We start from the raw sequence: 27,439 nt of genomic DNA on the forward strand, positions 1-27,439 counted from the left end.
AATGGCTTTGCCACTCAGTTACATATCCAATAATGGCCCCATTTGACCATTATTTTCCCCATATTGTCATTACCACTCAGTTACATTCCCAATAATGGCCCTGGATGGTCACTATTTTCCCCATATAGGCAGTGCCACTCTGTTACATTTCCATTAATGGCCCCTCGTTGTGTAGTATTTCCCCAGGATTGGCAACGCCACTTCAATAGGCAGAACGATATCGGTCATTGTTTGCCACTAATTCTCCACCATTCCAGTGCATTTATTATCACCCACGAAATTTGTGGGTGATAATCCATGAGGATTTGCTTGGGGCAGTTATTGGATTTACACAAAAATCTTAGGCAAATTGATCGAAAGATCGAACTATAATATACATGCGCGTTAGTTCTTTAAAAATCTCTCACAAATCCCGATATGTAAACAATGCGGGCTGGCGCGAACCATAGGAAATGGGTCGATTATACATACGCGTGTGTGCGCGCTAATTGGTAATCAAGAAAATTAATTCTTTGTCCGTGAGACTCCGTGCACAGCACACGCGCAATACGGGAGAGCCTGCAGCGCACTCATTTTAAGTGGAATGAATAAACTGCTTGGCAGGAACACGTATCTTCAATGACGAATGTCTCTTAAGAGAATGATATGTGTGGTGCAGATGGTCTAGTTCACTCGATCGATTCCAAGCGAAGGGTTTATAAGCAATTTTCAGCTTATTCTGATTAGCATCGCCGCAAGCTATATATGGCCTCAGCCGTCGCGTTTTCCATATGAATTTCGAGAATTTGGGGGAAAAAATCACGACTGCAGTGTACACAGCCGGCGTTAGCAAGATATGCAAAAAATTCAGGAGGGCGCACACTTTGTTGACCTAAGTGCGGTAGTCGAATGCCTTGAGCGCGGTGTTACTGCTTGTGTCACTGATGTGTGGTTAAGATGTTAAGTACACAATTATTTTGAATATTATTCTGGAGACATTGGAGGGTGTTTGGGAGGCATATCCGTCTGATTCGGCGCCTTTCCGCACTCTCCGGCGTCATATATTAGTGTAGGCACAGAAAAATCAAGAAAATATATATTTGAGAAGTAGAACCGATTCCGTGTTGGAAAGAAGTAGTGTAGTGGGTAGTATGCTCGGCTGCTGAACTCAAGGATGGTAGTTCGAATCCCGCCGTGCACAAAAAGTTTTTTTTTTTTTTAGCGAGTTGTCATTTATTTATTGACTTCTATAGTGGGACAGATTTCGCGGCAGGACGGACAATGATGACCCATTAAAGGCTTTCTCCTTAAAATAGATCTCTCTTAAAAACACTATAGTTCACGCATCGAAGCAGCTCGCACTGTACCAGCGCACACGGGAAATTTACACGATCGACCTGTGATGAGACACCATGAAATTGGAAAGGAAAAGGACGAGACGGCTTCTTAAAACCGATGTCGTCCCGTTCATCGCTGTGCGCAACAATATATATATACATATGCATATTCATCTTTCACCTTTCTCTCGTTGAAACATTCCAAATTTGCTAGCGGATTATAAATAGCTGTTATCATTCACAATTCTGTTGTATATATAGTTACTCAAAAAGTATAGCAAAGTAAAGCAATGCTATTATATTTCATTATCTTAAGTAAACACATCAGTGGTTATTGCTGAGCCTTTCACTGACATTTGTTCAGCAAAGCAAATGCAATACCTTATGTTGTGGGTTACACAGCATAAAGCCATGGAGGTGCACGACTATATCAAATGTGTATGCCCAAGAGCAAAATTTAGCCACTCTGCCTACTATTGCGCCAGTGTCGACATACTTGCAAAGGCTTGCATGTGACTGTTCATCACCAAACGAACTGTTGCTATTGCAATGAAATATATACAACATCAGCAGTATGGGAGAAAATTTAGGAGTATAGAGTTGAGAGCATTTTGTATTTTTCATATCTTTTATTGGCCTGTGCAATACAAAATTGTTACTTCACGCATTAGTATAGTCAGTTAGGTATAGTACCAGTTCACGCAATACAGCATGATGCTGATTGCATTGTCACTGACATTCACAGAACACTGCTGTCATAAATAAAATTATCCTGCAATCTAATTACTTATACAGTTTGGATATCTCATCACATGGCTTTATGCTTCACAGACCTCAGCCTTTGTGCTATAGGGTTGGAGGAGTTACATACTCCAAAGTACTAACATCTACGATATATCAGATTTAAAGTACTTTAATTACCTTTCTCCATTTCTGTACAATTTACTGCTTCTGCAATGGTCAGGAACAAATATGCTTGTAATACCCGCATAGTCCAAATACGACAGCACAATAATTAAATAAGGATATACACTATCTTATACACAGAACAGATATTGATTTCCTGAAGTGGCTGAAGGTGACAGACAGCTACGGAAACGAGCTTTTGAAAACTGCAAATATAGAGAGTAGCAATTTGGACTAGCATAAGACCAGGCTATAGTTGCACGCAACTGATATGGTACGACCCTTTTTCTTCCACTAGGCATAATATGTATGGCAATGACAATAAATTTCTCTTGAGCTGTACAATTCTTCACTTAGGCCATGCACCACACTTCAAGGCTGTATTTAACTTTAGTGCTGTGCCAAATATTCACTGTTGTACTAATTCCTCAACTTTAAATGCAAGAGTGAAGTCACACTATTTCTAGATGCAAAATTATAGTACGAGAATGCCTTCACCAGGATATTCTCTTTATTTTTCACTTTCAATACACATAAAAGATCCTTCATTCAAACATCCTTAAATAAATAGTCAACCCAAGCCTACTTCAGAATGTGCTAAACTTTACAGAGCGAGGTGACCCTATAGATATACATCATGGCAAAGGCCAACTACTATTTGCACTTGCTCTTGGCAGGCTAGAATTGCATGTCCACAAACTTTTCTTCAGTCTTATTTTGGCTTGTCTTTTGTGCCCCTCTTCTCTTTACTAAATTCTCGTTCATGGAATGTTGCAATCATTGGAACATAATCAAATAATAAATGGATTGTTGTTGTATTGGGATGCTGGTACTGTTTTTGTTTTTTTCAATGACCAGCGCCTAAATTAGATCGGGATGGTACGTGTTAGGCAGGTATGAAGGCTGCACATGTTTGAATAAAGAAACGTACCCCTGACGTTTTCAATTTTCTGGAAAAGAACTACAACAAATATGCAAAGCAAATCGAGGAGGACGAGGAGGAGGAAAGGAAGATAGGTTAACCAGGGGCCGGGGAAAGGGGTGAGGGGATAAAAAGATCAAGGAGAAAGCAAAACAATATGTATTATTAATGACATGAGCTAGTAGCATAACCTATCGTTTCCTGTTGCAATAGTTCAAGTAATCTCAATAACCTGAACGGGTGTCCATAGGACCGTCGATCATCTCACGACCAAGAAATTGTGGTGTAAAAGCAAGTTACACTACCACATTAACTCCAACAACACATAGCCATTTCCTGCGTTCTCAAGATAAATGGTAGAAAATACACAATGAGCTCTCTAACTTTTTGCAGTGTGAAAAAAATGACGGTATAGGCATACCTGTATGCAGAAGGAAGTGCACTCTCAGTTTTTACTGCAGCAAAAATGCTATCAAAGAAGAAACCTAAAAGCCTGATCTTTCAACCCTAGGATTAATGAGCCCAGAAAAAATTTGATGAATGAAAAATTGCTATGCGAGTGCTCTCAGGAACAATAACTCATCTTTAAGCACAAACAAAGTTCATGAAAGAGCTAAGGCATTTCATGTCTCAAAAGGAGGCAGCACAAGCATAAAAGCCCCTTAATTCCCACTGCACTCTCAGATTCAGAAATTCCTTGACTGCTCATGCATTAAGCGAGTGAGATCAAAGTAACTTTTCTTCTATTCTTATGTATTTATCTTTTTTTGTAATGCTTGGCTGCAAAGCCAAGTGTTTCACATACTCGGTTTCTTCTTCACCAAGTTTCTCGTTGCAATAACCAGTTAACTGTGAGTAGGCTTTATGTGCAAGTTTTTTTTTTCATGTTTCGAAGAAGTGTGATTGTCTACCAACTTGCCTAGACTGCAACTCTAATCAAGCTATAAGTGTAAATGGAAATTATTCTCAGGCTTATAAGACTATTGCCAGGAGTTTGACAACTAACAAACCATTAATTGTCGACCAGCCACCATGCAGCCAGTTTACCACTGCATAAAATGCATGTAAAGGGCTGGACTGGAAACACACTTGGCCCCTTTTATGCCCACAAACGGTGGATCCAGTTCAGTCATTAAGGACAAAGAAGAATATGGCACCTCTGTGTGCCTCCTTTTGGCGAAATGAAAACAACACGTACGGCAGAAGCACCAGCTTTAAAGGGGCATGGAGGATATGACTTCAACCTATTGCTTTCTTATAATCGATTCCAAGGCTCTTGCTTTCTGTGTTGTTAGTTCTTGCAGATAAAATCATAATTTTAAATTTTTGTCCTCTCTCAATTCATAACAATAGCAAAAAAAACTGCTAACTACCATTTATAATTGAATGGCGCATCACCACAGATCCAGTGAAAGAACCAGTCTTTTTTAACTACACTTTTCTTGCAAAAATCTCTAATGATGACAGCAAATGTATCTAAATTTTTGCAACTTCCCTTTTAAAGCGTTATGATGTGTAAGTATCTTTTTTGTTTTCAGACAGCAGTAATCCATCAGATTTGTCCTTGGCATCCCTTAAAGTAGCAGCAGCTTCGAATTTTTTGCTACAAACCTGATGCTGTATGGTACTTTTATTCAGTATAAATAGCCCAAGCCTCATGTCATGAGCAGACATATATATGGTTACACAGCTAGATTATTCAATTTCTTTTTAAAGCAATATATAGTCATGTTAAATTAAAGTGCTGAAAATATGATGTGTCTCGTGCTAATTAAGTGACGTAATTCAAAGACTGCATTGAAACAAGTGTTTGAAGGGAGCTCCTTCCTAGAAACAGATCTACTTTCTGGTGTGGCTCGTACCAAGTGTTGATGCACTTCATCCTCAGCATATTTACAACATGGGTGAAACTGCATTTACGAAAGTTAAGTGTGCAGTTTTATAGGCTCATCTTAGCAGCCCGAAATTAGGTGGCATGAGAAAAGAGCTGCAGGGGACACAAACAATTAAGGGCGCTTATCACAGCAGATGCCACTTCACTACATAGTGACAGAAATCCGTTTTTGCTGGTGGACACTAAGAAGTGGTGCACTGCTTAGAAGCAGGTCATTTCAAACTTATTATTCGATGCAACAACTTTCCGTGCCATGAAGTGACTTCCAGAGGTGAGTGAGCATCCCTTCTCTCCTATGATGTTTGAACTCTAGGTTTGTCAAGTTAAATTTCCATATTATCTTTTTTGTAATCATGTCAGTAATGCATCACTTACAAGCAGTTAAGCTGCATGCACTAGTCTTACCTAACATTTAACATAAATGCGTGTTAATTCAGCCTTGCATTCTCAATATCTTTCTTTGCCCACTACTCTGCAGTCTGTTATATACTAACAAGTTGAGAGTATACTTTTTTATTTATTTATTTATTATTTATTTATTCACGTTGCCTCACAGGCTCCAAGCATGGAGTATTGTGTGAGGGGGGGGTTACATAAATAGGGGTAATAACAGGAGCATGAATGACACGATTATATAATGCTGATTGACTGTTACTACTCATTAAACAGGCAGGCGCTCACGGGAACAAGAGGGTTCTGGAGTTTCTGGAGGCGCAGCAACGATCCTGCCAGTAAATTTGGGTGGCCCTGAAGAGGGCCATTATAGCTTCAAAGTTGATGTTCCCCAAAAGATGAAATTCCAAGTGCTTCAATGCAGATCTAGTATGCAACGGTGGCTCAGTGGTTATGGTGCTTGGCTGCCGACTTGAAAGATTCAGATTCCATCCGGGCTGCAGCAGTCACATTTTGATGAGCATTGAATACTATAGAGGCCTTTGTACAGTGCGATGTCAGTGCATGTTAAAGAACTGCATGGCGGTCGAAATTTCTGGACCCCTCAACTATGGCGTCTGTCATAGCCTGAGTCGCTATGGGATGTTAAGCCCCATACAACCAAATCCAAACCATGCAAAGGATGGTGATGTAGAAGTTGCTGTCTTCAGCACCAATTAACACTTCAAGCAAGATGCTGCAATCTGCAGCTATCTTAATAGAGGCACATAATCCTTCAGGCACCACAGAAATGTAAAGCCTCACTGAAGGTGAAGCAAAGGGAAAACGACATGCCCCCTCTTGTACTGAAGCTTTATACATCGAACTTTATTCTTGATGTACGAAATGGGCCAGATTTTGGTTTCTTGACCAAGAGCACTGTAGCGACGCACGTCCATCCTTGAAGAGTCAATTGGGACTCTAAAAAACTCTCTGCCATTTGGCAAGATGCCAGCTTTGGCATTGCACCCCAGGAGATCAACAATGACTACAGCGCAGTTATCCACCAGAAAGCAGTCACCGACTTTCACGTCACCACCCACTTGTCCTGTAGAGAGCGGTGTGCACGCCCTCACCTCTGACATTCGTCGGCTGAGTTGCGCCAGAGGCTTATTTGTCGTCCGCAGTCTCTTCTTTACCTTTCCTAGGTAACTTTCAAATGGAAATGCACTGAACTCATCGACAGTGCCATGCTCCAGGCATTGCTCTGCCAAGTGTGCAAGGGTGTGCACATTGTACACGAGTTGTTTTTGTCCGTACAGTCTGCCAAATTCTTGCACAAAGTACCGCAGCAGGTCGTGAGCAAACTGGTTGAGGTCTCTGTGATGCTGAGGAGAGGCAAGTACCCTAACAGATACATGCAAATATAAAAAATGCTTATAAAGCTCATCAGGCAGGATGGATTTCAGGAGAACAGGCCCCAGGTATAGTAAAAAAGTCCTGAACTCTGTGGCCTTCCATCTGTCGAGTTCTTCGGTGCCCCTTGGTTTCCTCTGAAAGTACTTTGGAAATGCAGTTGCTGCTTCTCGCAGCTTGTCGTTGAGTGCACTCCTGTCAGCCCGGCTCAGCCTGGCAGCGTGCCCCTTGCATATCCAATTCCTAAGGAGCCGCCGCATAACCCCCAAACAGACTAAATGCATATACTCTGTAGGAAAGCATTTCACCATATCTACGTTCAGAGATGTAAATGGTGAAACACCAGTGTGATGGCGCCGATCCTCTTGCGAACGAAAAGAGGAGTCTGTTCGCTGTGGTGCATGCAGGTCAGGGAAAGTCATCCTGTTTTCCAGATAGTGCCCTTTTTGGCTGCAACGTTCACAGGCATGATAGCCTGTGTGGCCAGTGATTGCCTTCACGAAACTCCTTGCTGGAGCGTCACAGATCACGGCTTTTAAGCACACATTGACGTGCACCCCTTTCACCATCAGTCCGTTGCAACTAAGGTTGCGCACTTCATCAATGAAAGGCCTGAGGTATTCCTGGAGGCACGGAGGTTTCCCTGCACCGCAGTACGCACTGACCATAAATGGTTCAGATTTCTTGATGTTAATTACTCTGCACAGAATTGGCCAGAGTGCAGTCTGGCTACTCCTATGCAGAGGCAGCCCATCAATATTTGCGTGCAGCTCGACATTCTCAGGCGCTGGTCCTTGGCCAACAGCATGCTGAATTCCCTCAGCAAGGCCAAAATGCACAAACGAGTCGCCGTGTTCTAAATTAGCTTTCCGCTCCGTCTGCATGATGGTCCTTGCATCTTTCGGGAGCTCTACAATCCCACGCCGACGGCAGAAGTCCAGCAAATCGTTGATGCAGGCGTGCGTCAAATTGTGCTTGCTAGCTATGCTAGCTAACTCCTGCGCTGTCGAGAGATGGCGATAACAAAGCTCAGGAGACTCCTCACGAGGCTGGCCCATTTCCACGTTCTCAGCAGTAAGGCTGTTCGTGGACGAGGTCTCATCGCGTGAGTCGCACGAGGTAGCGGTATGCTCGCTAGAAAGGCTTTCAGCGCAACTCTCGGACACATAAGCCTGCTCGTTGAGCTCGCTCTGAACAGATGGCATCGACGGGTCTGCAGGTAGCGACGAAGTAGCTCGTCCGCTGCCACTAGCGCAAGCGCCGCTTGCGTAGGCTTCGCTATTCGGCCGTTTGCTTGCTCCGGACGGTAGCGGGAGTGGAGGGGCGCTGACGACGTCCAAGGCCGCTTCGCCGCCCGTTCTCTTGCTTCCGGAGGATTTCAGATGCGTAGACGGTGGCCGTCGGATACCGAGCTCTCCTAAAAGTTCCCTGTACTCTTTTTCGATGATACGGTACCTCCGCCACTTGCTCATGACCTCCGTCTCCATGCTCATGACGGAGCGCTAAAGATCAGAGTGACGAACAATCAACAAACCTAACCGCTCAGAACTACAGTTAAAAACGAAAAGAGGCCTAACAATGAAGATACTCGCAGCGCACAAAAGCACAAACATCACAAAAAGGCGTTAACACTGTGCATAAAAAAGACCTCCGGTTGCGAATTATTCGGTATTATATTAGGTCACTATTTTTAGTAAATAAAAAAAATAGTTGAGTTGTTTTTATTTTTAATTCACGGAGAAAATAAGTGGCCGCAGCGGCACGTCTTAGTAGAATGCGTCTAAAATACGGTCGTGCCGCACCTCCATATTTACCACCACTCGCTAATAACTGTTCAGGTCATATAGCCTCCTTGACTCGCTCATCCATCCACTCCAGTGAGAGCTACACTCTACTGTAGTTGCCGGAGCAAATGTAGTCACTGTCTGTAATTTATATTTTTTTGTGATTTGTTTACAGCCTTTCTCGGCTTTGTGCCAGTGATCGATGCAGATCGAGGCTATTTTCTCTATTTAAGCGCTGATAGCTGGTAGAAAACTTGTCGTGAAATATTGTGTGGGCCTCGGGACAGACGGGGCATCAGCCCAACAGCCTTTACACAAAACTCAAGGCACAAAATGCGTGGTTCTAGCGTGGTCCTAAAGTGCGTGGGCTACCCCCACATTGACTGCTTTTCATATAATGTACTAGAATCCTTTACGTCAGGCTTTCCAATGAAGCACAGGTACTCCAAAACGGCAGCATGAGTACGGAGAAACGTACGCCGGCCTCATGTGACGCCGCTGATTATTCGTAATATAGTCCGAGGTGATGGCGGCCGTGCTAGACATCTTATCTTCCCGCATACACCTAACGGCTTGTGTGCGTCAAGTTGGCTCAGCATAGCACCTGCCTTGCGATTAATTGTGAATAAATTGGCTATACTGGAAGGCCGCTTTAATCGGTGCATTGAAAAGTAGAGAACGCTGCTACGCAGAAAGAATACATATGGAAATATACACCGATGATCAAAATTTGCCTTTTGTTGGATTTGTAATCGGTGAAATTAATTTGAGCGAATGAACAAGGGCTTCGGTGGAAGACCCCGGCCCCTGTCCGGCGAGCTTTAGCTCTACCGTACGGTAACTACGCCAATTCTTTTGCGAAAACGCTGAGTTGCGTGCAGCTACGCAGAACGACAACACCGAATGGGAGCAGCACATATGTTACATTTCAGGGCATGCGGTAGGGTTTTTTCTAGACAGCCCCGAAATATCTTCCCCTGATCAGCATCTCTGACAAACGTTTCCTGCTGGATAGGTGCCGCAGCGTTTCTTCTTTTTTTTCCTGCATTAAATGTGAGCTGAAGAGGCATTACTGCGAACCTAAAGCTTCTGAGTGACCGGCGCCGACCCGAACTCCATCGGTTTTGTCTATTGTCCATTCGGTGATTTCGTAGCAACAAAGTCAATTTATGCAATCGAATCTGACAATCGCGTGCTCAAACGAAAGTTGACGATCTGTCAGACAATACCCGGTTCTGCGTGATAAATGCAAAAAATGTTGGAAAGCCGATAGACGTTCCCGCTGATGAAGTTGAAGGTCACATGACCGCGCATGTCGAGATGATGAGCCGTACGTATGGGTTCAGAAACGTCTATCGTAACCTGGACATGGTCAGTGACTTTCAAATTCATCAGTATATCATGCCTCCAGACGGACTTTCCCATTGATGTCTGAGCTGGCACTCTCTTTGTTGTCACTGCCGTCATCAAACGCAGCCGTCAAACAAATGCTCAGCTAAGTCTTAGGGCTGAGACGGGACAAAAATTCTTGGCCGGTTTAAAATCCTAGCAGCCTCCATTCCCGGCCATACCAAACTTCACGTACATGGAGGAGCGCTTGCAAAGTCTTGTTATAGATCTACATTCTATTTCGCAGGTAGGTTTTATAGTGAACGAGACCTGGCTGAACATTTGTTCGGTGGCTGCGTTTGATGACGGTAGGGACAACAAAGATAATGCCAGCTCAGACATCAATGGGAACACATATATGCTAGGGCTCGACGAAAGTTCGTCTCCATGGTCAGGCATGATACTGATGAATTTGAAGGTCACTGACCATGTATGGGCCAAACTTTTCCCCTTCGAATCAGGTCACGATGCCTGAGATCCCTCTCTAGACTACTTCCGTCTATTGTGCTATATCTTGTCTAGCCGCAACCTCTGTACTAGAGTTTGTCTTGGAATTTATTGTAGTGTATTTATTTTATTGTGTTTAGTGAAAATGTCGTGAGCTGTACCTATATGCATTGCTGAATGCATATCATTACTGAGTGAGTTTATTGTGCGATGTTTTTTGCGTGTTGTTATTTTCCCGATACTGCTATGCTTTGAGAAAAAAATAAAACACGACGTTTATGATAAACACCACATTTGCTTAATCATGAACTCGCTTGCAGGCAAGCCTTGCGCTACTTCTAATAGTATTATGTAGATATACTTGCGAAAAATAGTTTAATATGGCTAAGGAGTTTTCCATGCAAAAACAAAGTTTTTTGGCTTTATTTGGGCTACTACGGAGGCCAGCTTGGCTACCTGTGCTTGGAGCTATCTGGCAACCCTTGCTGCCCGTCCGACCGCTCCGACGGATGCCATCTCTTTCTTTGTTCGGTCGTCGCTGTGTATACATCGTGTTTTCCCGTGATCTTCAAGCCCGCCACTTGCGTAAGTATTTACGCTTTTTTGTTAGTAGCTTCTTTTGTTTCCTCATGAGCCTACTGTCATGAGTAGCAATAAGGGGAGAGGCGTCATTTGTTGCCCTGTTCTGTAATTGTACTATTTTATAGTCATGTGGGAGGCTAGCTTGCCACATGGGTTCGGACCGACATGTGCACCTTCAATTGTATGCCTTTTTCATGCACTTATTTTCTTAACGCTGTGTTGTATTGCTTCTGAGATGTGTCGCGAGACCTTCGTGCGAGAGGAACATGAGAATAGGGCGAGCGAGCTTGTGAAAAATCAGTTTACGCACTAATCTTTGTTTGCATCGCTTTACTCCTTGCAGCATGCCACCAAAACCGTTTGCGGTAGTGAAGTTCCCGATGGAGGACGACAGCTTGGCTGTCGTCCCTGTCGGGTGGCTGTCCCACGACTGGCAGCATTGCCACTGGCCGAAAAGGCGAGCCGCGGAGGTAATCCGCCTCGCTCGAGAGGAGGCGGACCCATCCGCCCCAGGGTGCGAGTGGTTCCGCTGCCCAGTCGCTGTCGTCACAACATGCAGTAAGTGGTTTTATTGCCGGGATAACGCTATGTGTGCAATTGTGAATTGTGGTGTCTAGCATCCCGAAGCGACGCATGGGCTGTGACGGGCGCTGTATTGGAGGGTCCCGGATTTTTTAACCGGCTTTAACGTGCGCCAACACTTCACAGCACACGGGCGCCTTTTGCTAGCCTGTCAAGTGACTAATCTTTTCAAAACTCGGAGGCTAATGAATGATGCACACATGCATTTGTGAGCTGATATCATTGCTTCATCTGCATCAAAAGCGATTGCCAGTCCAAATTCGCATGTGATCTCAAACACTGCAATGCCTTGTTTTATGGTGATATCCAGTTTTCCAGGTCACTGGACTCTACAGGTTTGAAAACATTTAGGACTGACTGTGCTTTGTTCTTGTCCAAGTTTATCGCTCGTGATTGAAAAGATATCTCTATCACATGGGCATTTCAATGACTTTCAAACCAATTGTCTACGACTCAGGAGATGAACACTAGTTGCTGCACAGTTAGCTGCAGCAGCAATTGAGTCAATATATGGCTTGCTCGTGACGTGACTTCTGCTCCTATCAAGCGCTGGCGGCCATGCCGCCAAACCACTCGATCCCAGACCGTCCGCCTTGCGTGGCCTGACTGCTTTTTAGATGCTTTGGATTATTTCCTTATCCTTTCAGGCGTCATGCTGCCTCCACAGGGGAATTGGCTATTCAATGCAGGCTATTACTTTGAACTTGCTGGATCGGTGCATGTGCGCTGCACAAAAAAGGTGGAAATGTGCGACAATATGCATGCATACATAGTGTGGCCGGGTTACGATGCAATGATAGATGATGATGTGGTCTGAAGTGACCCACAGGGATCGTGAACTATCTAGTTTACTCTTCCAGCTTTGTGACATTAGAAAGAATGGAAACCTCAAATCATTGGAGGTACAAAAATATTTCACGAGCTGCTGGTCGAGGATCCTGTCTGCAACGAGTCTACGATACCTAAAGCTCGGCCTCAGCATGCTGTCCTTTCTGCCGTTGTTGCTGGCTGTGGCCGTGGTGATGAACCACTTTGCCTAGTGCTGTAGCCAAGGTATATGCAGCGACGCAGGGCCCAGTCTGTGTTTGGGTTGTCAAACAAGTCAGATGGCTTCACTCGAAACAAAAACATTCACTTCTTCAGGGTGTAGTCCTTGCTCACCATAGCTTTGCAGACATTAAGTTCACGACCCAAACCTCTTATCTGTCACAAAGTGCACTCTGTACTCTTGTAAATTGAGACTCTTGGGGTCCAAATTGTCTTGCTTAGTCCGAGCCAGCCACAACCTGCAGCTCTTTGTGCTCTGGGATCTTGGAGTTCTTGTGCTAAGTTCATGTTAGTCTGCTTCTTCTTGTGCCTGTACCTGTCGCTATGATTGGAGCCACTGAGGATAATGCACAAAACCATAGTGAAGCTGCGGATGGACGGGAATCAACTCTGTGTGAGCAAACAGAGGCAGCGGTAAGCTAGAGGCAGTCTGGCAGTGGTTCAGCACAGCATGGCCGCCTGGCAACCGATGGGCACTGAATGCGACATGCGGGCCATGTATAATGTATTGAGACAGTGAAGCAGCACGAAACTTGGTGGTGATTTCGAAGGCCTTCAAGAGCGGCAGTGTGCGCTCTTGAATTTGGAAATCAGAGCCTTATAATTGGCGAATAATTGCTGGTGTTTAAAAATATTCAGTTGAACCTTGCTGTAACGAAGGAAACCCCAAAATGTCTGTTTTAGCCGTTCCATTTTTATGGCAGTCATCGACCTTTGTTGCAAATGGATTTCATGCTAACAAGCTTATCTACTACAATGTTTTGCTAATGTGCATGAAATTTGACTCCACATTGCAGTGGCACTGTGAACTAGTCGAAGAAAGATAGGTGTACAGAATCGGGTGGTTTGCTTTGTCACTTGAAGGCTCCACTGGTACTTTCTTGCATCACTTTTGCTGTGACAATATATATTTGTAACGCTGTTCCACGAATTGCTTGAAAGTAATGAGATAGAAGAGCTGCTGATATCATTATGAAATTTTTCTGCTGCCAGCAAGCAGCACAGAGAAATCATACAAACAGGAGGATGTCTCTCTGCATTGCAACATTTGCTGCACCATGACAGTGCAGTTATCAGGAACCCAGTCTATATAATAATGTTCAATTATCGAGTGATTTCTTCTGTAGGGTTATATGCTAAACTGACGGGACCAAAATATGCTTCACTTCTAATTAACTGGAAATTCCAATTAAGCGGCTTAAAAATATCGGGAGTCAACTGTATAAATTATTTAGCGGTTTTAGGCGAATAATACGCAGTGATCTGTGTATACACTGATGTCTACCGCATCATTTGAAAGTGCGCACCAACAAGCTGTGGTGTCGGTCGATGCATGCGCATGTACCTGTTAGTTTTAAGTAAGCAAAAGCATTGGGCGCACAAGACAGGGGCAGCTTTGAAACCAAAATTACTGCACGTGGTTGGTGATCAGTCATTAAAAGCCTTACAAAAAATTAACACAGATTTTGTCTTTTATACACAGATAGCTTAGTGTGTCACCAGTGTGCGTTGCGGGAGCTTTCAACACACACAAGTGCCTGCCTCATGCCCTAATTTAAGTAGATCAACTGAATGTCAGCCTTGCCAACGCTTGCCTGTTTCTTGCAGAGCCCACATGAGAACGGCTAGCTGTCTTCCCACAGGCCTAATCGCCTGCATGTAGTCATAATGACCAGGCAGTGGAAAGCTTCTGTGAAATGTAGAATTGGCAATGGGGAAAGTAAAAATGCAGTATTCTGTACTAATGGGAGGCTTCAGTGCCAATGTTGGCAAAAAGCAGGCTGGAGACCAGGCAGTAGATGAATATGGCATTGGCACTAGGATTAGCAGAAGGTAGGTATTGAGTTCGCTGAACGCAATAACTTGAGAATCATGAATACTTTCTTCAGAAAACGGAAGAGCCGAAAGTGGACATCGAAAAGCCCTAACGAGGAGACTAAAAATAAAATTGACTTCAAACTGTGTTCTAACCCTGGCATTGTGCAGCATGTGGAAGTAATCAGAAAGGTGTGATGCAGTGACCACAGATTGGTAAGGTCTCAAATTAGTCTGGACTTGAAGAGGGAACGGAAAAGACTAGTAAAGAAGTCCATCAACAAATTAGCGGTAAGAGGGGAGGTAGAATAATTCAGGATTTCGCTACAGAACACATATTCAGCTTTAACCGAGGAAGACAACCTCAGTGTAGACGCAGTGAACAATAAAATTTCAGAGATATTACCGAGTGCAGTGAAGAAGTAGTTCAGGGGGAGGAGTGCAGGGAAGAAGTTCTTTACCAGTAAACTATCCAAGCAGATGAAAGATTTGATTAAGACATGAGAAAGTGTGAAAGCCTCCAACCCAACAGACAAGATAGAACTGGCAGAGCTATCAAAGCTGATCAACAGGCGTAAAGTATACGACATAAGGAAGTATAATATGGAGAAAATCGAGCATTCTTAAAGAACTGTGGCAGCCTGGAAGCAGTGACAAGAAGATTAGGCGTAGGCAGAGATCAGATATATAGGCGCTTAGGGACAATTAAGGGGGCAATGTCATTACTAATATGGACAAGTTTGTCAAAGTAGCAGAGCAGTTCTATACTGACCTATACATTATTCAGAGTAGTGAGGACAATGAGATTGGCAGTAGAGAAGAGCAATCAAACGTTCTGCCAGTAACGAAGACCGAGGTTAAGAAAGCTTTAGAAGCTATGAAAAAGGGGAAAGCAGCTGCGTAGGACGCGGTAACTACAGATTTGTTGAAGGATGGTGGGGCTATTGTGCTAGAAAAACTGGCCACCCTGTATAAGCAGTGCCTCTTGGCATCGACGGTACCGCAGTGAAACTGCCCACATTCAGGGCCACTGCACAGAATGCCTCCACGACAAAGTAGTCCGTTGTTAAAAGTTCTTTCAGCGCAAGCTAGAAGCTAATCACAGGAAAAACTTATAAGGTCTGTATTCTAGAATTTTGGTGCCTGGCTGGTTTCATAATTCAATATAGTTGCATTATCGTTTACCACCTTCCAGCCTAGCAGGAAATAAACCACATATGCAGCAAAGGCCACTGATGCTACCACAGAGGCTGTGTGCTTGGCCACCAAGGTCACATGATAATCTACATCCCTTCCCTACATTTCCTTTCATAGCCCACAGGCTGCTTCAAGATGCCTACTGTAAAGTGTTTGTGTTTGCAATAGCCAGGAATTATTGCATTAAAAGTAATATCCAGGAATTGTTGCATTAAATGTTTGCCTTATTTTCATGTGAAGCAGCAATTTTAGTGTGGACTGCACTTGAGTTGGGTGTTTGATCTCTAACCTTTTGCAGGATCATACAAGAATGCAGAGAAAAAAGCTAAGAAATATGAGATGAGCTCTGCAGTGGAAAGCTCTGCAATTTCTGGTAAGTGGAAAATCCTAAATTTTTAAACATTAGTAAAATTAATGCATATTCAAAATATGCACGCATTTTTCTGTTTTAGGCAATGAAGGTCCGGATGGGCCTGACGTCCGGCTGCCATCGCCACCACCCCGGCTGCCATCGCCACCACCCCGGCTGCCATCGCCACCACCCCGGCTCCCGTCGCCACCACCCCAGCTGCCATCGCCACCCCGGCTGATATCACCACCCTGTAAGCCTTTATCTGTGTTTAGCCTTTAGATTTGCATTGTTTCAGTTATGGCTTAGTGAATTTATGGTAATATCACATAGGAGAAAGGGGGGACACCCACCCTCTAGCCGTGCCTGCTTTTTATTGATCGCAAAAAATGCATATGGGTGACTCATGAATTTGAGCTCAATTAAGACCCTGTTGCAAAACTGCATTAAGTCTGCTTTCCTGCATAGCAAAAACCCCTTTACCACAGAGTCCATGCGAGTCCTTGAAAACCTTTCAAGAGGGAGAAGTTATTTTCAAGGGCTGAAGAACAATTTGAGGTGAAGGCAACGGAACAGATTCTTTCAGTTGTCAACACGTGTGCCCTATCCTTAGACGATGTCATGGCCAGTTGATACAGTGTTAGGTGGTAGCTTTAGAGATCACTTCTTGGTTTTTATCGTTGTTACAATGTTCTTTTTGGTGCCTTTAAAATCACCAGTCACACCTGTGTAGGCATGCGCTGTACCCTCAGAAGACCGAAGCATGCGGTGATTGATGTCAGACGTTCTTTCTGAGAAAAATGTACCCGGGCGTTGTTTACGGCGTCCCGTGTTCCGAATGTGACAGTGTCTACATTGGCGAGACTGGCAATTTTAAAAGGCACCTAAAAAAACATTGCAACGATAGGTTTGCCGAGAAGAGCAATAGTAGTGAGGTACTGTAAAAATTGAGTCATGAAGTTTAGCATTTCATTGTTTTCAAGCAAAGGATGGAAGGTAGAATATAGTTTTTGTACTGAAAATTTAAAAGTGCACAGAAGACAGGGACAAGAGGACTGGATGGGACAAACGCTGCTCACAACTGGGTTTATAAACATTTTTCATTAACAGCCCACCTGTGAAGTCATAGTCAGCATTGACTTGCACAATGTAACTGCCAAAGGCAGGAGAGAATTTTAAAATTGTAATTCATCAGAATGTAATCAATTGCCAGCAGAATAAGCAAGGCTAATCCCACCTGTAGCATACAACTCAACTCTGCGGTTCTCTCATTCGAGTTGTTCTTGTGCTTTAAAATTTGCAGCATGATACCAGCTGGGGCAGCATACAGCTTCGTTAAGGCTTTTTGTGTTTTTGAGGGTCCGCCAGAATAAAGGAGCAGTTTAAATTACTAAATCTGGTAGAATGAGATGACACCCTGAACAAGCATGGTCTTAATGAATGGGAGCTCATAAATGCTTAATGCTAATTCTGTACGAGGCAGTTACGGTGTATATATATGTATCCTTTCAGCAGAAGTGCTGATGTAGCATTTTGGCATTATCTGTGTAGCATTACCTGTGTTATACTGAGTAATTTTTCCGTTCTTCCTGCATCAACACTAATGCTTCATGTTCGTGTCCAACTTCAGCCCTGCTTAGCAGCCACTCAATGGAGGCGGCCACACCAGCTGCTGCAAATTGCACTGCGGGCTGCCCGGCTGGTTCGGCCTCCACTGCAGGTGACCTTGAGGATGTGGAGGAAGCAACTAGCGATCGTAAGGCTTTTCGCTTTCTTTACTTGTATATGAAGAGCCTGAAAAGACGAGAATGCAGTGAGAGGATAGGATGAGAATCTATTTTTTTGAAGTATGAGCCTAAACAGGCCTTGGTAGAAGTTCTGTTTTGCCTTAAAGGAGACCTAGTTGGTGGATATTTCAAAACGTGTGCTTTGAAAATGACCACTGTTTGTATAAATATGCCTGCTGCAAGTAATTCTTAATAGAAGTACTGAACCTAAGCGGTGATAAAATTTGCTACTTGACACTTCCACAGCTCTATCTCATTCCTACTAACTAGTTGCAGTGTGTTTTCCCGGCGAGTAGCAGTTTGTTTCCTTTAATTTCTTTTTTTGGTTCTGGATTGCGGTTTTGGTTCTGTTATTGTTGTTTCCCTTGGCCTATGCCACTAGAAAGCCACAACCTTTTAAAGACGGACCAATAGAAATAAAACAAACATTACAGATTGTGGCTCAGGACTGCAAAGTGGTCACTGTACTCTATACAGTTTCTCTAGTTTTTGTGCATATATTTTTTATGTGCCCAGCCTGCTGTGCTTTCTCACTACCACTGGCAGCTGTTGTCACAATGGAAGAATACACTTATGGCTGTTTCCATCCTTGCCATGATGTGACGGCAATCAAAATGGCAACCAAGCTGAATAGAAAACTGGTGGTACATAGAAGGAACAGTATTCAGAGCAGCTATTTTTAACTAAGGCATTGTCAGTGCATGGTGCATTTTTGATATATAGATCTGCAAGGGATAGAGCAGCTGTGCCTTGTGGTGGAATCAATGGCAATTTAGTAGCTTAATGCAGAGCATGTTGACGCCCAGTGTTGGTTTACATTACCATCATCGATGCTGCAGTCCCACAGGGTGTTAATTGTTCTGACGTCCAGTGAAATCTTCCACAGCAGTTCATCATCCTGCAGAATCTCGCACTTCACAAACAACCTCACCATGACATCGTGTAGAACAGCCACAAATATGTTCCCTCGAGGCATCCACCACATTTGCATTACCCGTCCTGATATGTCAAACTTGCGGCCAGGTGCGCAGTTGTTCTCTGAAGGATGACAGCCATCTTGAACATATTCGTGAAGAAGCACCGAATGCTTAAGGGGCATTCACTCTTGGACACTCGGCGGAGAGAGCAAGCGAAATCCTCTGCCACCGAAAAAGCTGCATCGTTCACACTTCCCAACCACCTCGTCTGCGCTCATCGTCTGTGTGTCGTCTGCTCAAGGCGTACACAGATATGGCAAGAGGTTAATCCATGCTGTCTACGTACAATAACTGTATGCACGCTTACTTACGCTAAATGCAGCTATTTTGCCAGACGTTACGCCATTTCTAGCATTGTCGCTTTTAAATACATAAGATTAGCCTAGTGGCGCCATCTGGTGGTTACTCTCAAGCCTTTTTAAAAAAGGAAAGGATCGTCACCTAAAATAAAAAAAGAACACATTTATCACTCACACTTTTTTTATGGGTGAGATGAGACAAAGCGAGAGAGCGCTGGCGCTTTTATGGGCATTGAACGCGCTCAAACAGGCAGTAACAGCGACGAATTCAGTCCCAAACGAGGCGTCCCGCACCGAAGGGCGTCGCCATGTTTGTTGCCGAACTTCGTACTCTCCTTCCTATTGGCTGACGGGATTCGGCGGATTTTTTTCCGGTGGCAGAATTCGGTCCTGGACCGATCAGGCTTACCGCTTGGTATTTCGGCGCAATCTCTGCCGCGGCAGCGGATTCCGCTCGTTCTCTCTGCCGAATGTCCACCAAGTGTGAACGCGCCATTACTTGGCCCTGAGCACAATTGATGAAGCACCGCATTACAAACTGGTAAAATATGTAGCCAGGAGACATTACATGCATCAAACAGCCACAGAGAAACTGTGTGCGTGGCATCAGCTCTTTTGTCAGCTGCAGAAGAACCAACAACAGAGTGAGCTGGTGCATCAGTGAAGAACCAAAAACAGCGCTCGCCCATCTTCTAGTCTGTCTTTATGGCGCTGTTTTTAGGTTTTCATCAGGTACCGGCACTCCCTGCAAGCGTTGCTGTTCTGAGTGGCAGTTCCACTGCAATTGGAACAGTGCCCCTTTCATCAACTATCAACACTCCCAAGAGTGCTGAGCATACAGCTAAAAGTAGAAAGGAAAACGAAAAATCGTTCTCAAGAACCATGCAGAAAATTCTGGGCAGAGCTGTGGAGCAAACATAAAATTTCATTTACCGCATCATCCCTGATGCTAGTTTGTCTCCCCTTTATTTATGGTGCCATGCTCTGATTTTCGATTGCAAGCCAACACCCGCATTTCGGATTTTCAAATTTGAAAACAATAGGTCGACTTGCAAGCGTGTAAATGCAGTATATTGCTCATATTGCGTCCTAGAGGTGTAAATATATACATCTGCTGTGAAAGCCTGCCCTCACTGGAAACCTTGCTCGTTTCAGCGACAATGCTCAAGGTGCTGCGGCTGCTGCTAGAAATACGGCAGCAGCAGCGGGAAATCCTGCAGAGGGTGAGCCGGCTGGAGCAAGCTCGGCAAGAGCCGAGGACACGGTCGCCGTCTCCTCCTGTGAGCTCCCTCCCGCCACTGTGCCCTCAGCTGCCAGCCTTCAGTATTGAAGATTTTGAGGCGGCAGAAGCTGCTGTCAGAGATGACAGAGTAGCAGCTGCCCTGGTAATTTAATTTTTCATTCAATGTTTTATTACGGTAGTCTGTTGGGTGCTTAATGTATATAGTTGAGATATTTATTGAAAAATCTGAGCCCCAGAAGTAGATGCTTGCCATGCCTAAGCCATAATCATGCTGTTCTTGTATAAGTTTTCAGCTAATATAGTGGGAATGGATGAATTTTGAAAAGTCCGCACATAGTAGGGTTACTGTGACATTGTTAATAGTCTGTTTTATTACAACTGAAAATTCCGGAAACAGTCGCGCCCACTTATACCGAACATGACAGTTGCATAGATTACTTTATACTAAGTCTAATTCCTGTATTACAGTGAAAAATCCAAACTCTCGTACAGAATTAACATTTGTTTCTTTTTTATTCGAAATAAGTGCCTTAATTGTTTTTGCTTCTTCTACATTCGAAAGGAATGCATTGTTTCTGTTCCTTCTAAAATCGGATTGAACGTTTCTTCAAAATAGACCCTATTTAATGCACTTTATAAGCTCCCAAGCGCAGCCGTGTGCTCCTTATCAAGATCCTTGGCTATAAGCGGACTGCAGGCACTATGCAATTAATCCCCATTGCCGCTTTCACGGCAGCTAGTGGTAGGTCAGGCCTGTTGTCATTAGCTTCCTACTAGTTCAGTGCTTGTAGTTCACATGGCATATTCGTTTAAAAGCACCAACTATAGGGTTCATGACCTCTGCAACAAAGCACACAAGATGGTACAAGGGAAAGAAATTAACACGGACAGCACAGCTGTATCGGGGTATATAGCACAATTTCAGCTGATGGAAAAGGTGCGAAGGAAACAGGGCGAGAATTAACAAGAGTAATTAACATTTTGATTAGTAATTATATGCTGTCATTGACATATAGCACATTCTTGGCCACATGAGCGAGTTCTTCACTGATACTGATGGGGTACTAAGGCAAGGTTTACCTGCTTGGATATATGAGGGTGCAACTCTGATGATTCAGACGAAAATCTCTGTTACCTTGAAGTTTGAATTACAGAGTACTGTATCTGTGCTGCTAACAATGCTTTCAAGAGATATTTTAAGGCTGTCTTGATTTATTTAATCACAGGACTATGTTATGCTCTACTATACTATTTGTGGCACATTCCATCAAAGTATTGAGCCTCATGAAGCTAGTGTAGTGTAATGTTAAGTCTATTTTTTGGTATGTATTTTGTTCACAAAGTTTGGCTGAGTTAAGGTGGCACACAAATTATTTTAATTATTGGTTTGAGACGATTGACTGGGAGTGCTGTTTCGGAGCTAATTTTTTACATTATTCGTTGTTTTCCAATTAAGGAGACAGCTTTGATCAGTCTTTTGCCTGGCTATTGCTTTTTATGCCTTTCATTAATTGAAGTGCAGTACTCCACTCCAACCAGGACAGTTTCAAGAACCATAGATGCTAATTTTAGTTGTATATTTTCCCTGTAGTGATGCATAAGACATGAATCACCGTGGAGTATTCCCTTACGAGTGCTAAACAATTTAATATTGAACTTCTTGATGCTGTTACGGTGGTCAAAATGTAAGAAGTGTTTCACATGAGGTGTAAAAAAACACTATAATTGCTGCTGTGTTGTAGCAGGTATACTACGATTACTTTCGAAGTCATACCGTTGTCTTTGCTATTGCGTTCTACAAGTTAAGTGGTTATAGAATGTGATTTTTCATGTGAAATAACCGTTGGGCAACTGCAAATTTTTCCTTTCAGAAGAAGCAGCTTCTCCGCCTAGGCGGAAACAATTTAAAGGAGGTGGCGGCGAATGTCATGGGTGCTGTGATGGGGGTGGCTGTACAGAGACTATTCAGCCTGCGGGGGAGGAAAGGAAAACGGCCATTCGTTGGCACAAAGCTGTGCAGGGTGGCAACAGGTATACCTGATTTTGAATTGCTGTAGCTTTTAATTTAGAAATATTGAGATTCCTGCTTTTAAACATGTACAAGTTTTTCCAAGCTATTTTCTTGCTGTATCTTACTGTAATTTTTTATAACAGCTGATGAATATTCTGTTGCTGTGTTTATGTGATTAGTTTGGGGGTCTTAGTCATAAAACTCCATAAAGAAGCAGCAGATGCCCTCAATCAAACCAATCATTTCCATTTGTCATATTGTAATCCGTTGTCATGAACTTCCCTGCAATGGCCACTTTGACGTTGACTGCAGTGCCTTCATGATAGCTCATTTTTTTTGCATTTCACTACTGTACAGTACTTGTGTTGTTTGTTGGGATACCTTGCGTGTCAGTAACGTGTGGTTTTTCTGTGTCAAATCATGAACTTGGATTTCCATATGCTTGCAGGAAGTGTATCGTTTTAAAAGTTGCATTTCTTGGTCTTAATGCACACTCACCTTGCACAGATGCCATCTGCGAGAGGCAGGGTGTCGACATCCTGGCAGCACAGGGTTTTATTGGCAGGTGGCTGCCCGGTGCGTGCGACCGAGGGGGCGGCCGAAAGAGGCGCTATGCCCAAACTTTAGAGCCTCCTGAGTCTCACGCTCAAGCGCCACCTGCTAACCCCTGTGCTGGGTCAGCACCCTGCCCAGGCGCGCCCTCAGCCTCCTGCCCTGCAACCCCTCCAGGCATGGCCATCCTGTCCCCCTCAGGGGTCCACCCAAGCTCTGCCCCCCCCCCCCACAGCCTCCTCCTCACGCCCAGCCACCCTCCACCCAAGCTCTGCCCCTTCCCCTGCCCCCCCCACAGCCTCCTCGTCACGCCCAGCCACCCCACGTAGCACCCTTGCCACATGGGTTATTGCCCCACGGGCACATGAGAAATAAAAAACATTTTTCTGAAATTCCTGTTTGCTTGTTTCATTTGGTAGCTGCTGGACATTAAGTAAAAAATGTGCATGAAATATTGTTTGCAAATCAAAATACATATGCAATGAAAATACTGCATGCAGTTTTGAAATTTTAATGGGAGTTCGAACCAATTGCATATATATACAGCTAGAAGTCGCACGGTATTGAAAGCCACGGACGGGACCTCTAAATGCATGCGATAATTCTGCACTGGTCTCGGAAAATAATGGAAATGCCTAGAGGTAGCCAAGATATGCCGGTATCCGAAAGGCCACTATTCGGCCATATTGGGGCCACTATTCGGCCATATTGGAGCCACTATTCGGCCATATTGGAGCCACTATTCGGCCATATTGGAGCCACTATTCGGCCATATTGGAGCCACTATTCGGCCATACTGGAGCCATATTGGGCCCTATATTGGCAGTGATGTTTGGGCCATTCTTGGCATTCAGATTGGCTGAACATCGGCCCAATCTTGGCGGGAATGTTGGGCCATGCTTGGAAAGAGTTGCGATTTGCCTAAATGCCAATGAAGGGCCGATATTCGCGCCAGAGTGTTCACGTCACGCTCGCGGTATTACAGGACGTGCTACGTCCGCCGCTATGGTCGAGGGTGGCGCTGGTGAACACTCTCAAGACTCGCTTACACCCAGTAAACATAAATACCCACGAGAGCAGCAGATTGGACAGCCGTCGCCGTAGCTCAGTTGGTAAGAGCACCGGACGCGATATTCGGAGGTCGTGGGTTCGGATCCCACCGGCGGCATGGTTGTTTTTTCTGCTGCTTTATAAGTAGTTTTCTTTGAGCGATTTATTAATCTAAGTATTATTATCCCACTGATAAGCATAACACATTAAAAAAAACAAAAAAAAAATTAACGTTCCCCTCTGCACCTTGGTCTCGGTGACTGTTGGCTCCCTTCATAAATTTGTCAAACGGGCCCCTCATTTCCTTTAACTTGTCTGCTAATAGCTTAACGAGGGTCTCGGTTCTGGCAGTCTTGATGCCATAGGTAGCATAAGAGGGCTCTCGCACAGTTTCCGCCCTCGCCGTTAGATGACGTTCTACGTCACGCTCGCGGTATTACAGGACGTGCTACGTCCGCCGCTATGGTCGAGGGTGGCGCTGGTGAACACTCTCAAGACTCGCTTACACCCAGTAAACATAAATACCCACGAGAGCAGCAGATTGGACAGCCGTCGCCGTAGCTCAGTTGGTAAGAGCACCGGACGCGATATTCGGAGGTCGTGGGTTCGGATCCCACCGGCGGCATGGTTGTTTTTTCTGCTGCTTTATAAGTAGTTTTCTTTGAGCGATTTATTAATCTAAGTATTATTATCCCACTGATAAGCATAACACATTAAGAAAAAAAAAAAAAATTAACGTTCCCCTATGCACGTTGGTCTCGGTGACTGTTGGCTCCCTTCATAAATTTGTCAAACGGGCCCCTCATTTCCTTTAACTTGTCTGCTAATATATATATATATATATATATATATATATATATATATATATATATATATATATATATATATATATATATATATATATATACACATCCAATGGTTAATAAAATCGCCCTGTATGTACAAAGAATCTGTTGAGCAAAACAAAGGGAATAAAAAATAATAGGCCCCCTGCCTGCAGAGGGAAGCGAAGCCCGAGTGATGCCAGCTAAATGGCGATAGTTGAAAAAAAACGACAATACTTCAGCGGCTAACGTTGCACGGACAACTTATCAGAGTCTCTGAAGGCAGCGCGTATGATTGCAATGTCTCCTCCATGTTACCAAGGCGCGCTGGTGGGAGAAGCCAGAGTCCGCCTCCGCTGCCAGCAACGCGTCCTCGTGGTTCAGCAGCCTGAAGGGCGGCTTCCGGCTGCGCTACTGAACCGTGGGGGACGTGCAGCTGCGCTTCCTCAGTCTCCTGAGCACCGGCGCGTACCAGAACTTTACCTTCGTGTGCAACAACGTGAACGCCTGGTACAGCCAGCGTACCAAAGACCACGCACGCGCTCTTCGCTTCCCGGGCCGCAACGAGGCGCAGATGAGCTTCGCGAAGGACAGTCCCACGGTACCCGTGGACGATTGCCAGGTGGGAACGCTTGCCGCGGACTTCAAGACGCCGCTTTTTTGGATGCCTCTTCAAGGCGCCGTTTTATTCCGAACATGCGACGAAGTTTAACGAAACGCGACAGGATGTATACGCGTGCTCATCAGCGATGGCTGGCGCTTTCTGTGAACGTTCCGTCGTGCTCCGAAAGGAGTCAGTGAAAGGCGTGAACAGAGTTGTTATTTTCTTTCCTGGACATTTAAAAGTATTAGGCAATGCAAAGGCTGTAATTTTCGACTTGTACTCTGACTGCTCGCAACGATAGAGATAGGTACATGCCCGCTCAGAATGATGGAGACCTGCATTGATAGATATGAATGCGCTGTTATCATTTAGCACCGTCCGGAAAATCCCCAAACGCATTTTCAAAAAGACAGAATTATGCGCCTGGGACATCAAAACAAAACGCTATCTTGAGCCACAATACAATGGTGCATGCATGATATTATACCTCGTACGGTGCAATTATCTTTCGAGCTGTTAGGGAGAGTTTTTGCCCTTACGGCTGCGATGATGTGCGGCGGAGTTTGTAAATGGCGTGGATATGGAATGTCCATTGGCAGAGCCTTCTCTGGAGAATGGGAAGACGCGGACAATAAAGAATAAGACACACACATCGAGGACATGCGCTACGTCCGCTACAAATCCGGCTTGACCTTTCACTACATGGCATTTAGGGAATAACCAAGGCGACATCGAAAACAAGGCCTTCTTGTCGCAGTAAGAAGTGACAGAAATGATGAAGATGAACTTTTTCGTGCTAGTGATTAGTCATCACTGAGAAAATTCATACAACAGTGCCTCGTTGCACCTGAATTTAAAGATTAGAGAAATCCAAAATATAGCCACACGAGGAGCGTTGTGAGTTCCCCCTGTACATGGGGTGCGTGCTCTCGTCCTACACATATGTGATGTCCGTCATGATGAAGGCCATTTGTCTGCTAGCTGTGGAGGAAGTCGCATTTTAAAATGGTGAAGGTATGAAAGGCGATGGCTGGGGGAGGGGGAGGGGAGTTAAGACGGTGTCTCACAAGGCCACTTCGAGCAAATGTATGCCCCGCGTTCAGCTGCTCATAGCGCTGTGTGCGTTCGTTGAATGTGTGTATTTCTGTATGGCGGTGCTAGACAATCGCTGTAGTCTCCCTGATCACTGCTTTGCGTTCCGTCGCTCGAAATGTATCTGCAAACAGGAGCAGTGAGAACCGTCAGACATCTAAATTACATTATTTTTTTTTTATTTTCAATACTGCTAGTATAATTATGAGGCCCTCACAAGTCGATACTGAGTCCTACTTTGAGTTGAGAATAACCAAAAATGCATCATAATTATATATTAGCAATAATCTAGCCAAGAACTATAACAAACTAATTAGCAGGTTAACATTCAATAACATCAAACTCAAAACCCTGCGTGGGAAAACAATCGTAAACTGATAATGTAATAATGGTGGTTGATGGTAGCAATTAGTCCTGCAGGTATTATATTTTACGCCTGTATCTATGAATAAGACAACAAAAATAAAAAAGAGCCACTTCGAGCAGCACACCCACATGCACGAAAACAAAAAGAAAAGGCCATATGGGGATGGAACGTGAACAGGTTGCACTACCGGCTGGAAGGATGGACGACGATCACCGGGTTACCGCTTTGGGACACATTCCATTGCCTTGAGGTTAAAAAGGGAACTTGACCTGGTGATGTATGAATCCAGTTGGTTCAATTTGCGAATGACTAAAGCTGAAAATAATTCTTGAAGGCGTCGGTACGACATGTGTATTCGTTCAGGGTATGCTCGTGTTTAGGCTCTGTTTGCCATGACTTTGAAAGAGACACATATTTTAGCGGGTTTATGATGTAAATATTGTGTAGCAACTAGAATAAAAACTTAAGGCAATCTTTCCTCGCCTTAGATGATGATTACAGAAGCCTGCAAGGTTGGTAAAAGAATCAGAATATTTGTATTTGTCATGGTTGAACCTTACTACTTTTCGTTGAAACCTCTCCAGGCACATGGTGTTTGTTAGTAACTGATTGTGG

General features: G+C 44.2%; 2 protein-coding genes across 2 annotated transcripts; one reads left to right on the forward strand and one right to left on the reverse strand.

Annotated features, from left to right (window-relative positions):
- Positions 1–4,009: 4,009 nt before the first annotated feature.
- On the reverse strand, positions 4,010–8,354 carry LOC144114879 (uncharacterized). Its single transcript, XM_077648883.1, has one exon. It carries the CDS (start codon positions 8,317–8,319, stop codon positions 6,232–6,234), a length of 2,088 nt encoding a protein of 695 aa, XP_077505009.1. The 5' UTR covers positions 8,320–8,354; the 3' UTR covers positions 4,010–6,231.
- A 721-nt stretch (positions 8,355–9,075) lies between these two features.
- On the forward strand, positions 9,076–23,250 carry LOC144114880 (uncharacterized). The gene is made up of 8 exons (XM_077648884.1): positions 9,076–11,031; positions 11,372–11,586; positions 15,968–16,042; positions 16,122–16,271; positions 17,649–17,774; positions 20,237–20,466; positions 22,196–22,355; positions 22,843–23,250. The coding sequence occupies exons 2-8, from the start codon at positions 11,373–11,375 to the stop codon at positions 23,214–23,216; spliced, it is 1,329 nt and encodes a 442-aa protein (XP_077505010.1). The 5' UTR covers positions 9,076–11,031; position 11,372; the 3' UTR covers positions 23,217–23,250.
- The last annotated feature ends 4,189 nt before the right edge of the window (positions 23,251–27,439 follow it).

This window comes from Amblyomma americanum, chromosome 1 (genome assembly GCF_052857255.1).
Source record: "Amblyomma americanum isolate KBUSLIRL-KWMA chromosome 1, ASM5285725v1, whole genome shotgun sequence".
In the NCBI taxonomy this organism is placed as follows: Eukaryota; Metazoa; Arthropoda; class Arachnida; order Ixodida; family Ixodidae; genus Amblyomma; species Amblyomma americanum.

Excerpts from the sequence above, each read along its gene's own strand:
- LOC144114879 (XM_077648883.1), bottom strand. The coding sequence starts at position 8,319 with ATGAGCATGGAGACGGAGGTCATGAGCAAGTGGCGGAGGTACCGTATC.
- LOC144114880 (XM_077648884.1), top strand. The coding sequence starts at position 11,373 with ATGCCACCAAAACCGTTTGCGGTAGTGAAGTTCCCGATGGAGGACGAC. Across the intron at positions 11,587-15,967 it reads CGCTGTCGTCACAACATGCA|GATCATACAAGAATGCAGAG; the intron begins GTAAGTGGTTTT and ends AACCTTTTGCAG. Across the intron at positions 17,775-20,236 it reads GGAGGAAGCAACTAGCGATC|CGACAATGCTCAAGGTGCTG; the intron begins GTAAGGCTTTTC and ends TGCTCGTTTCAG.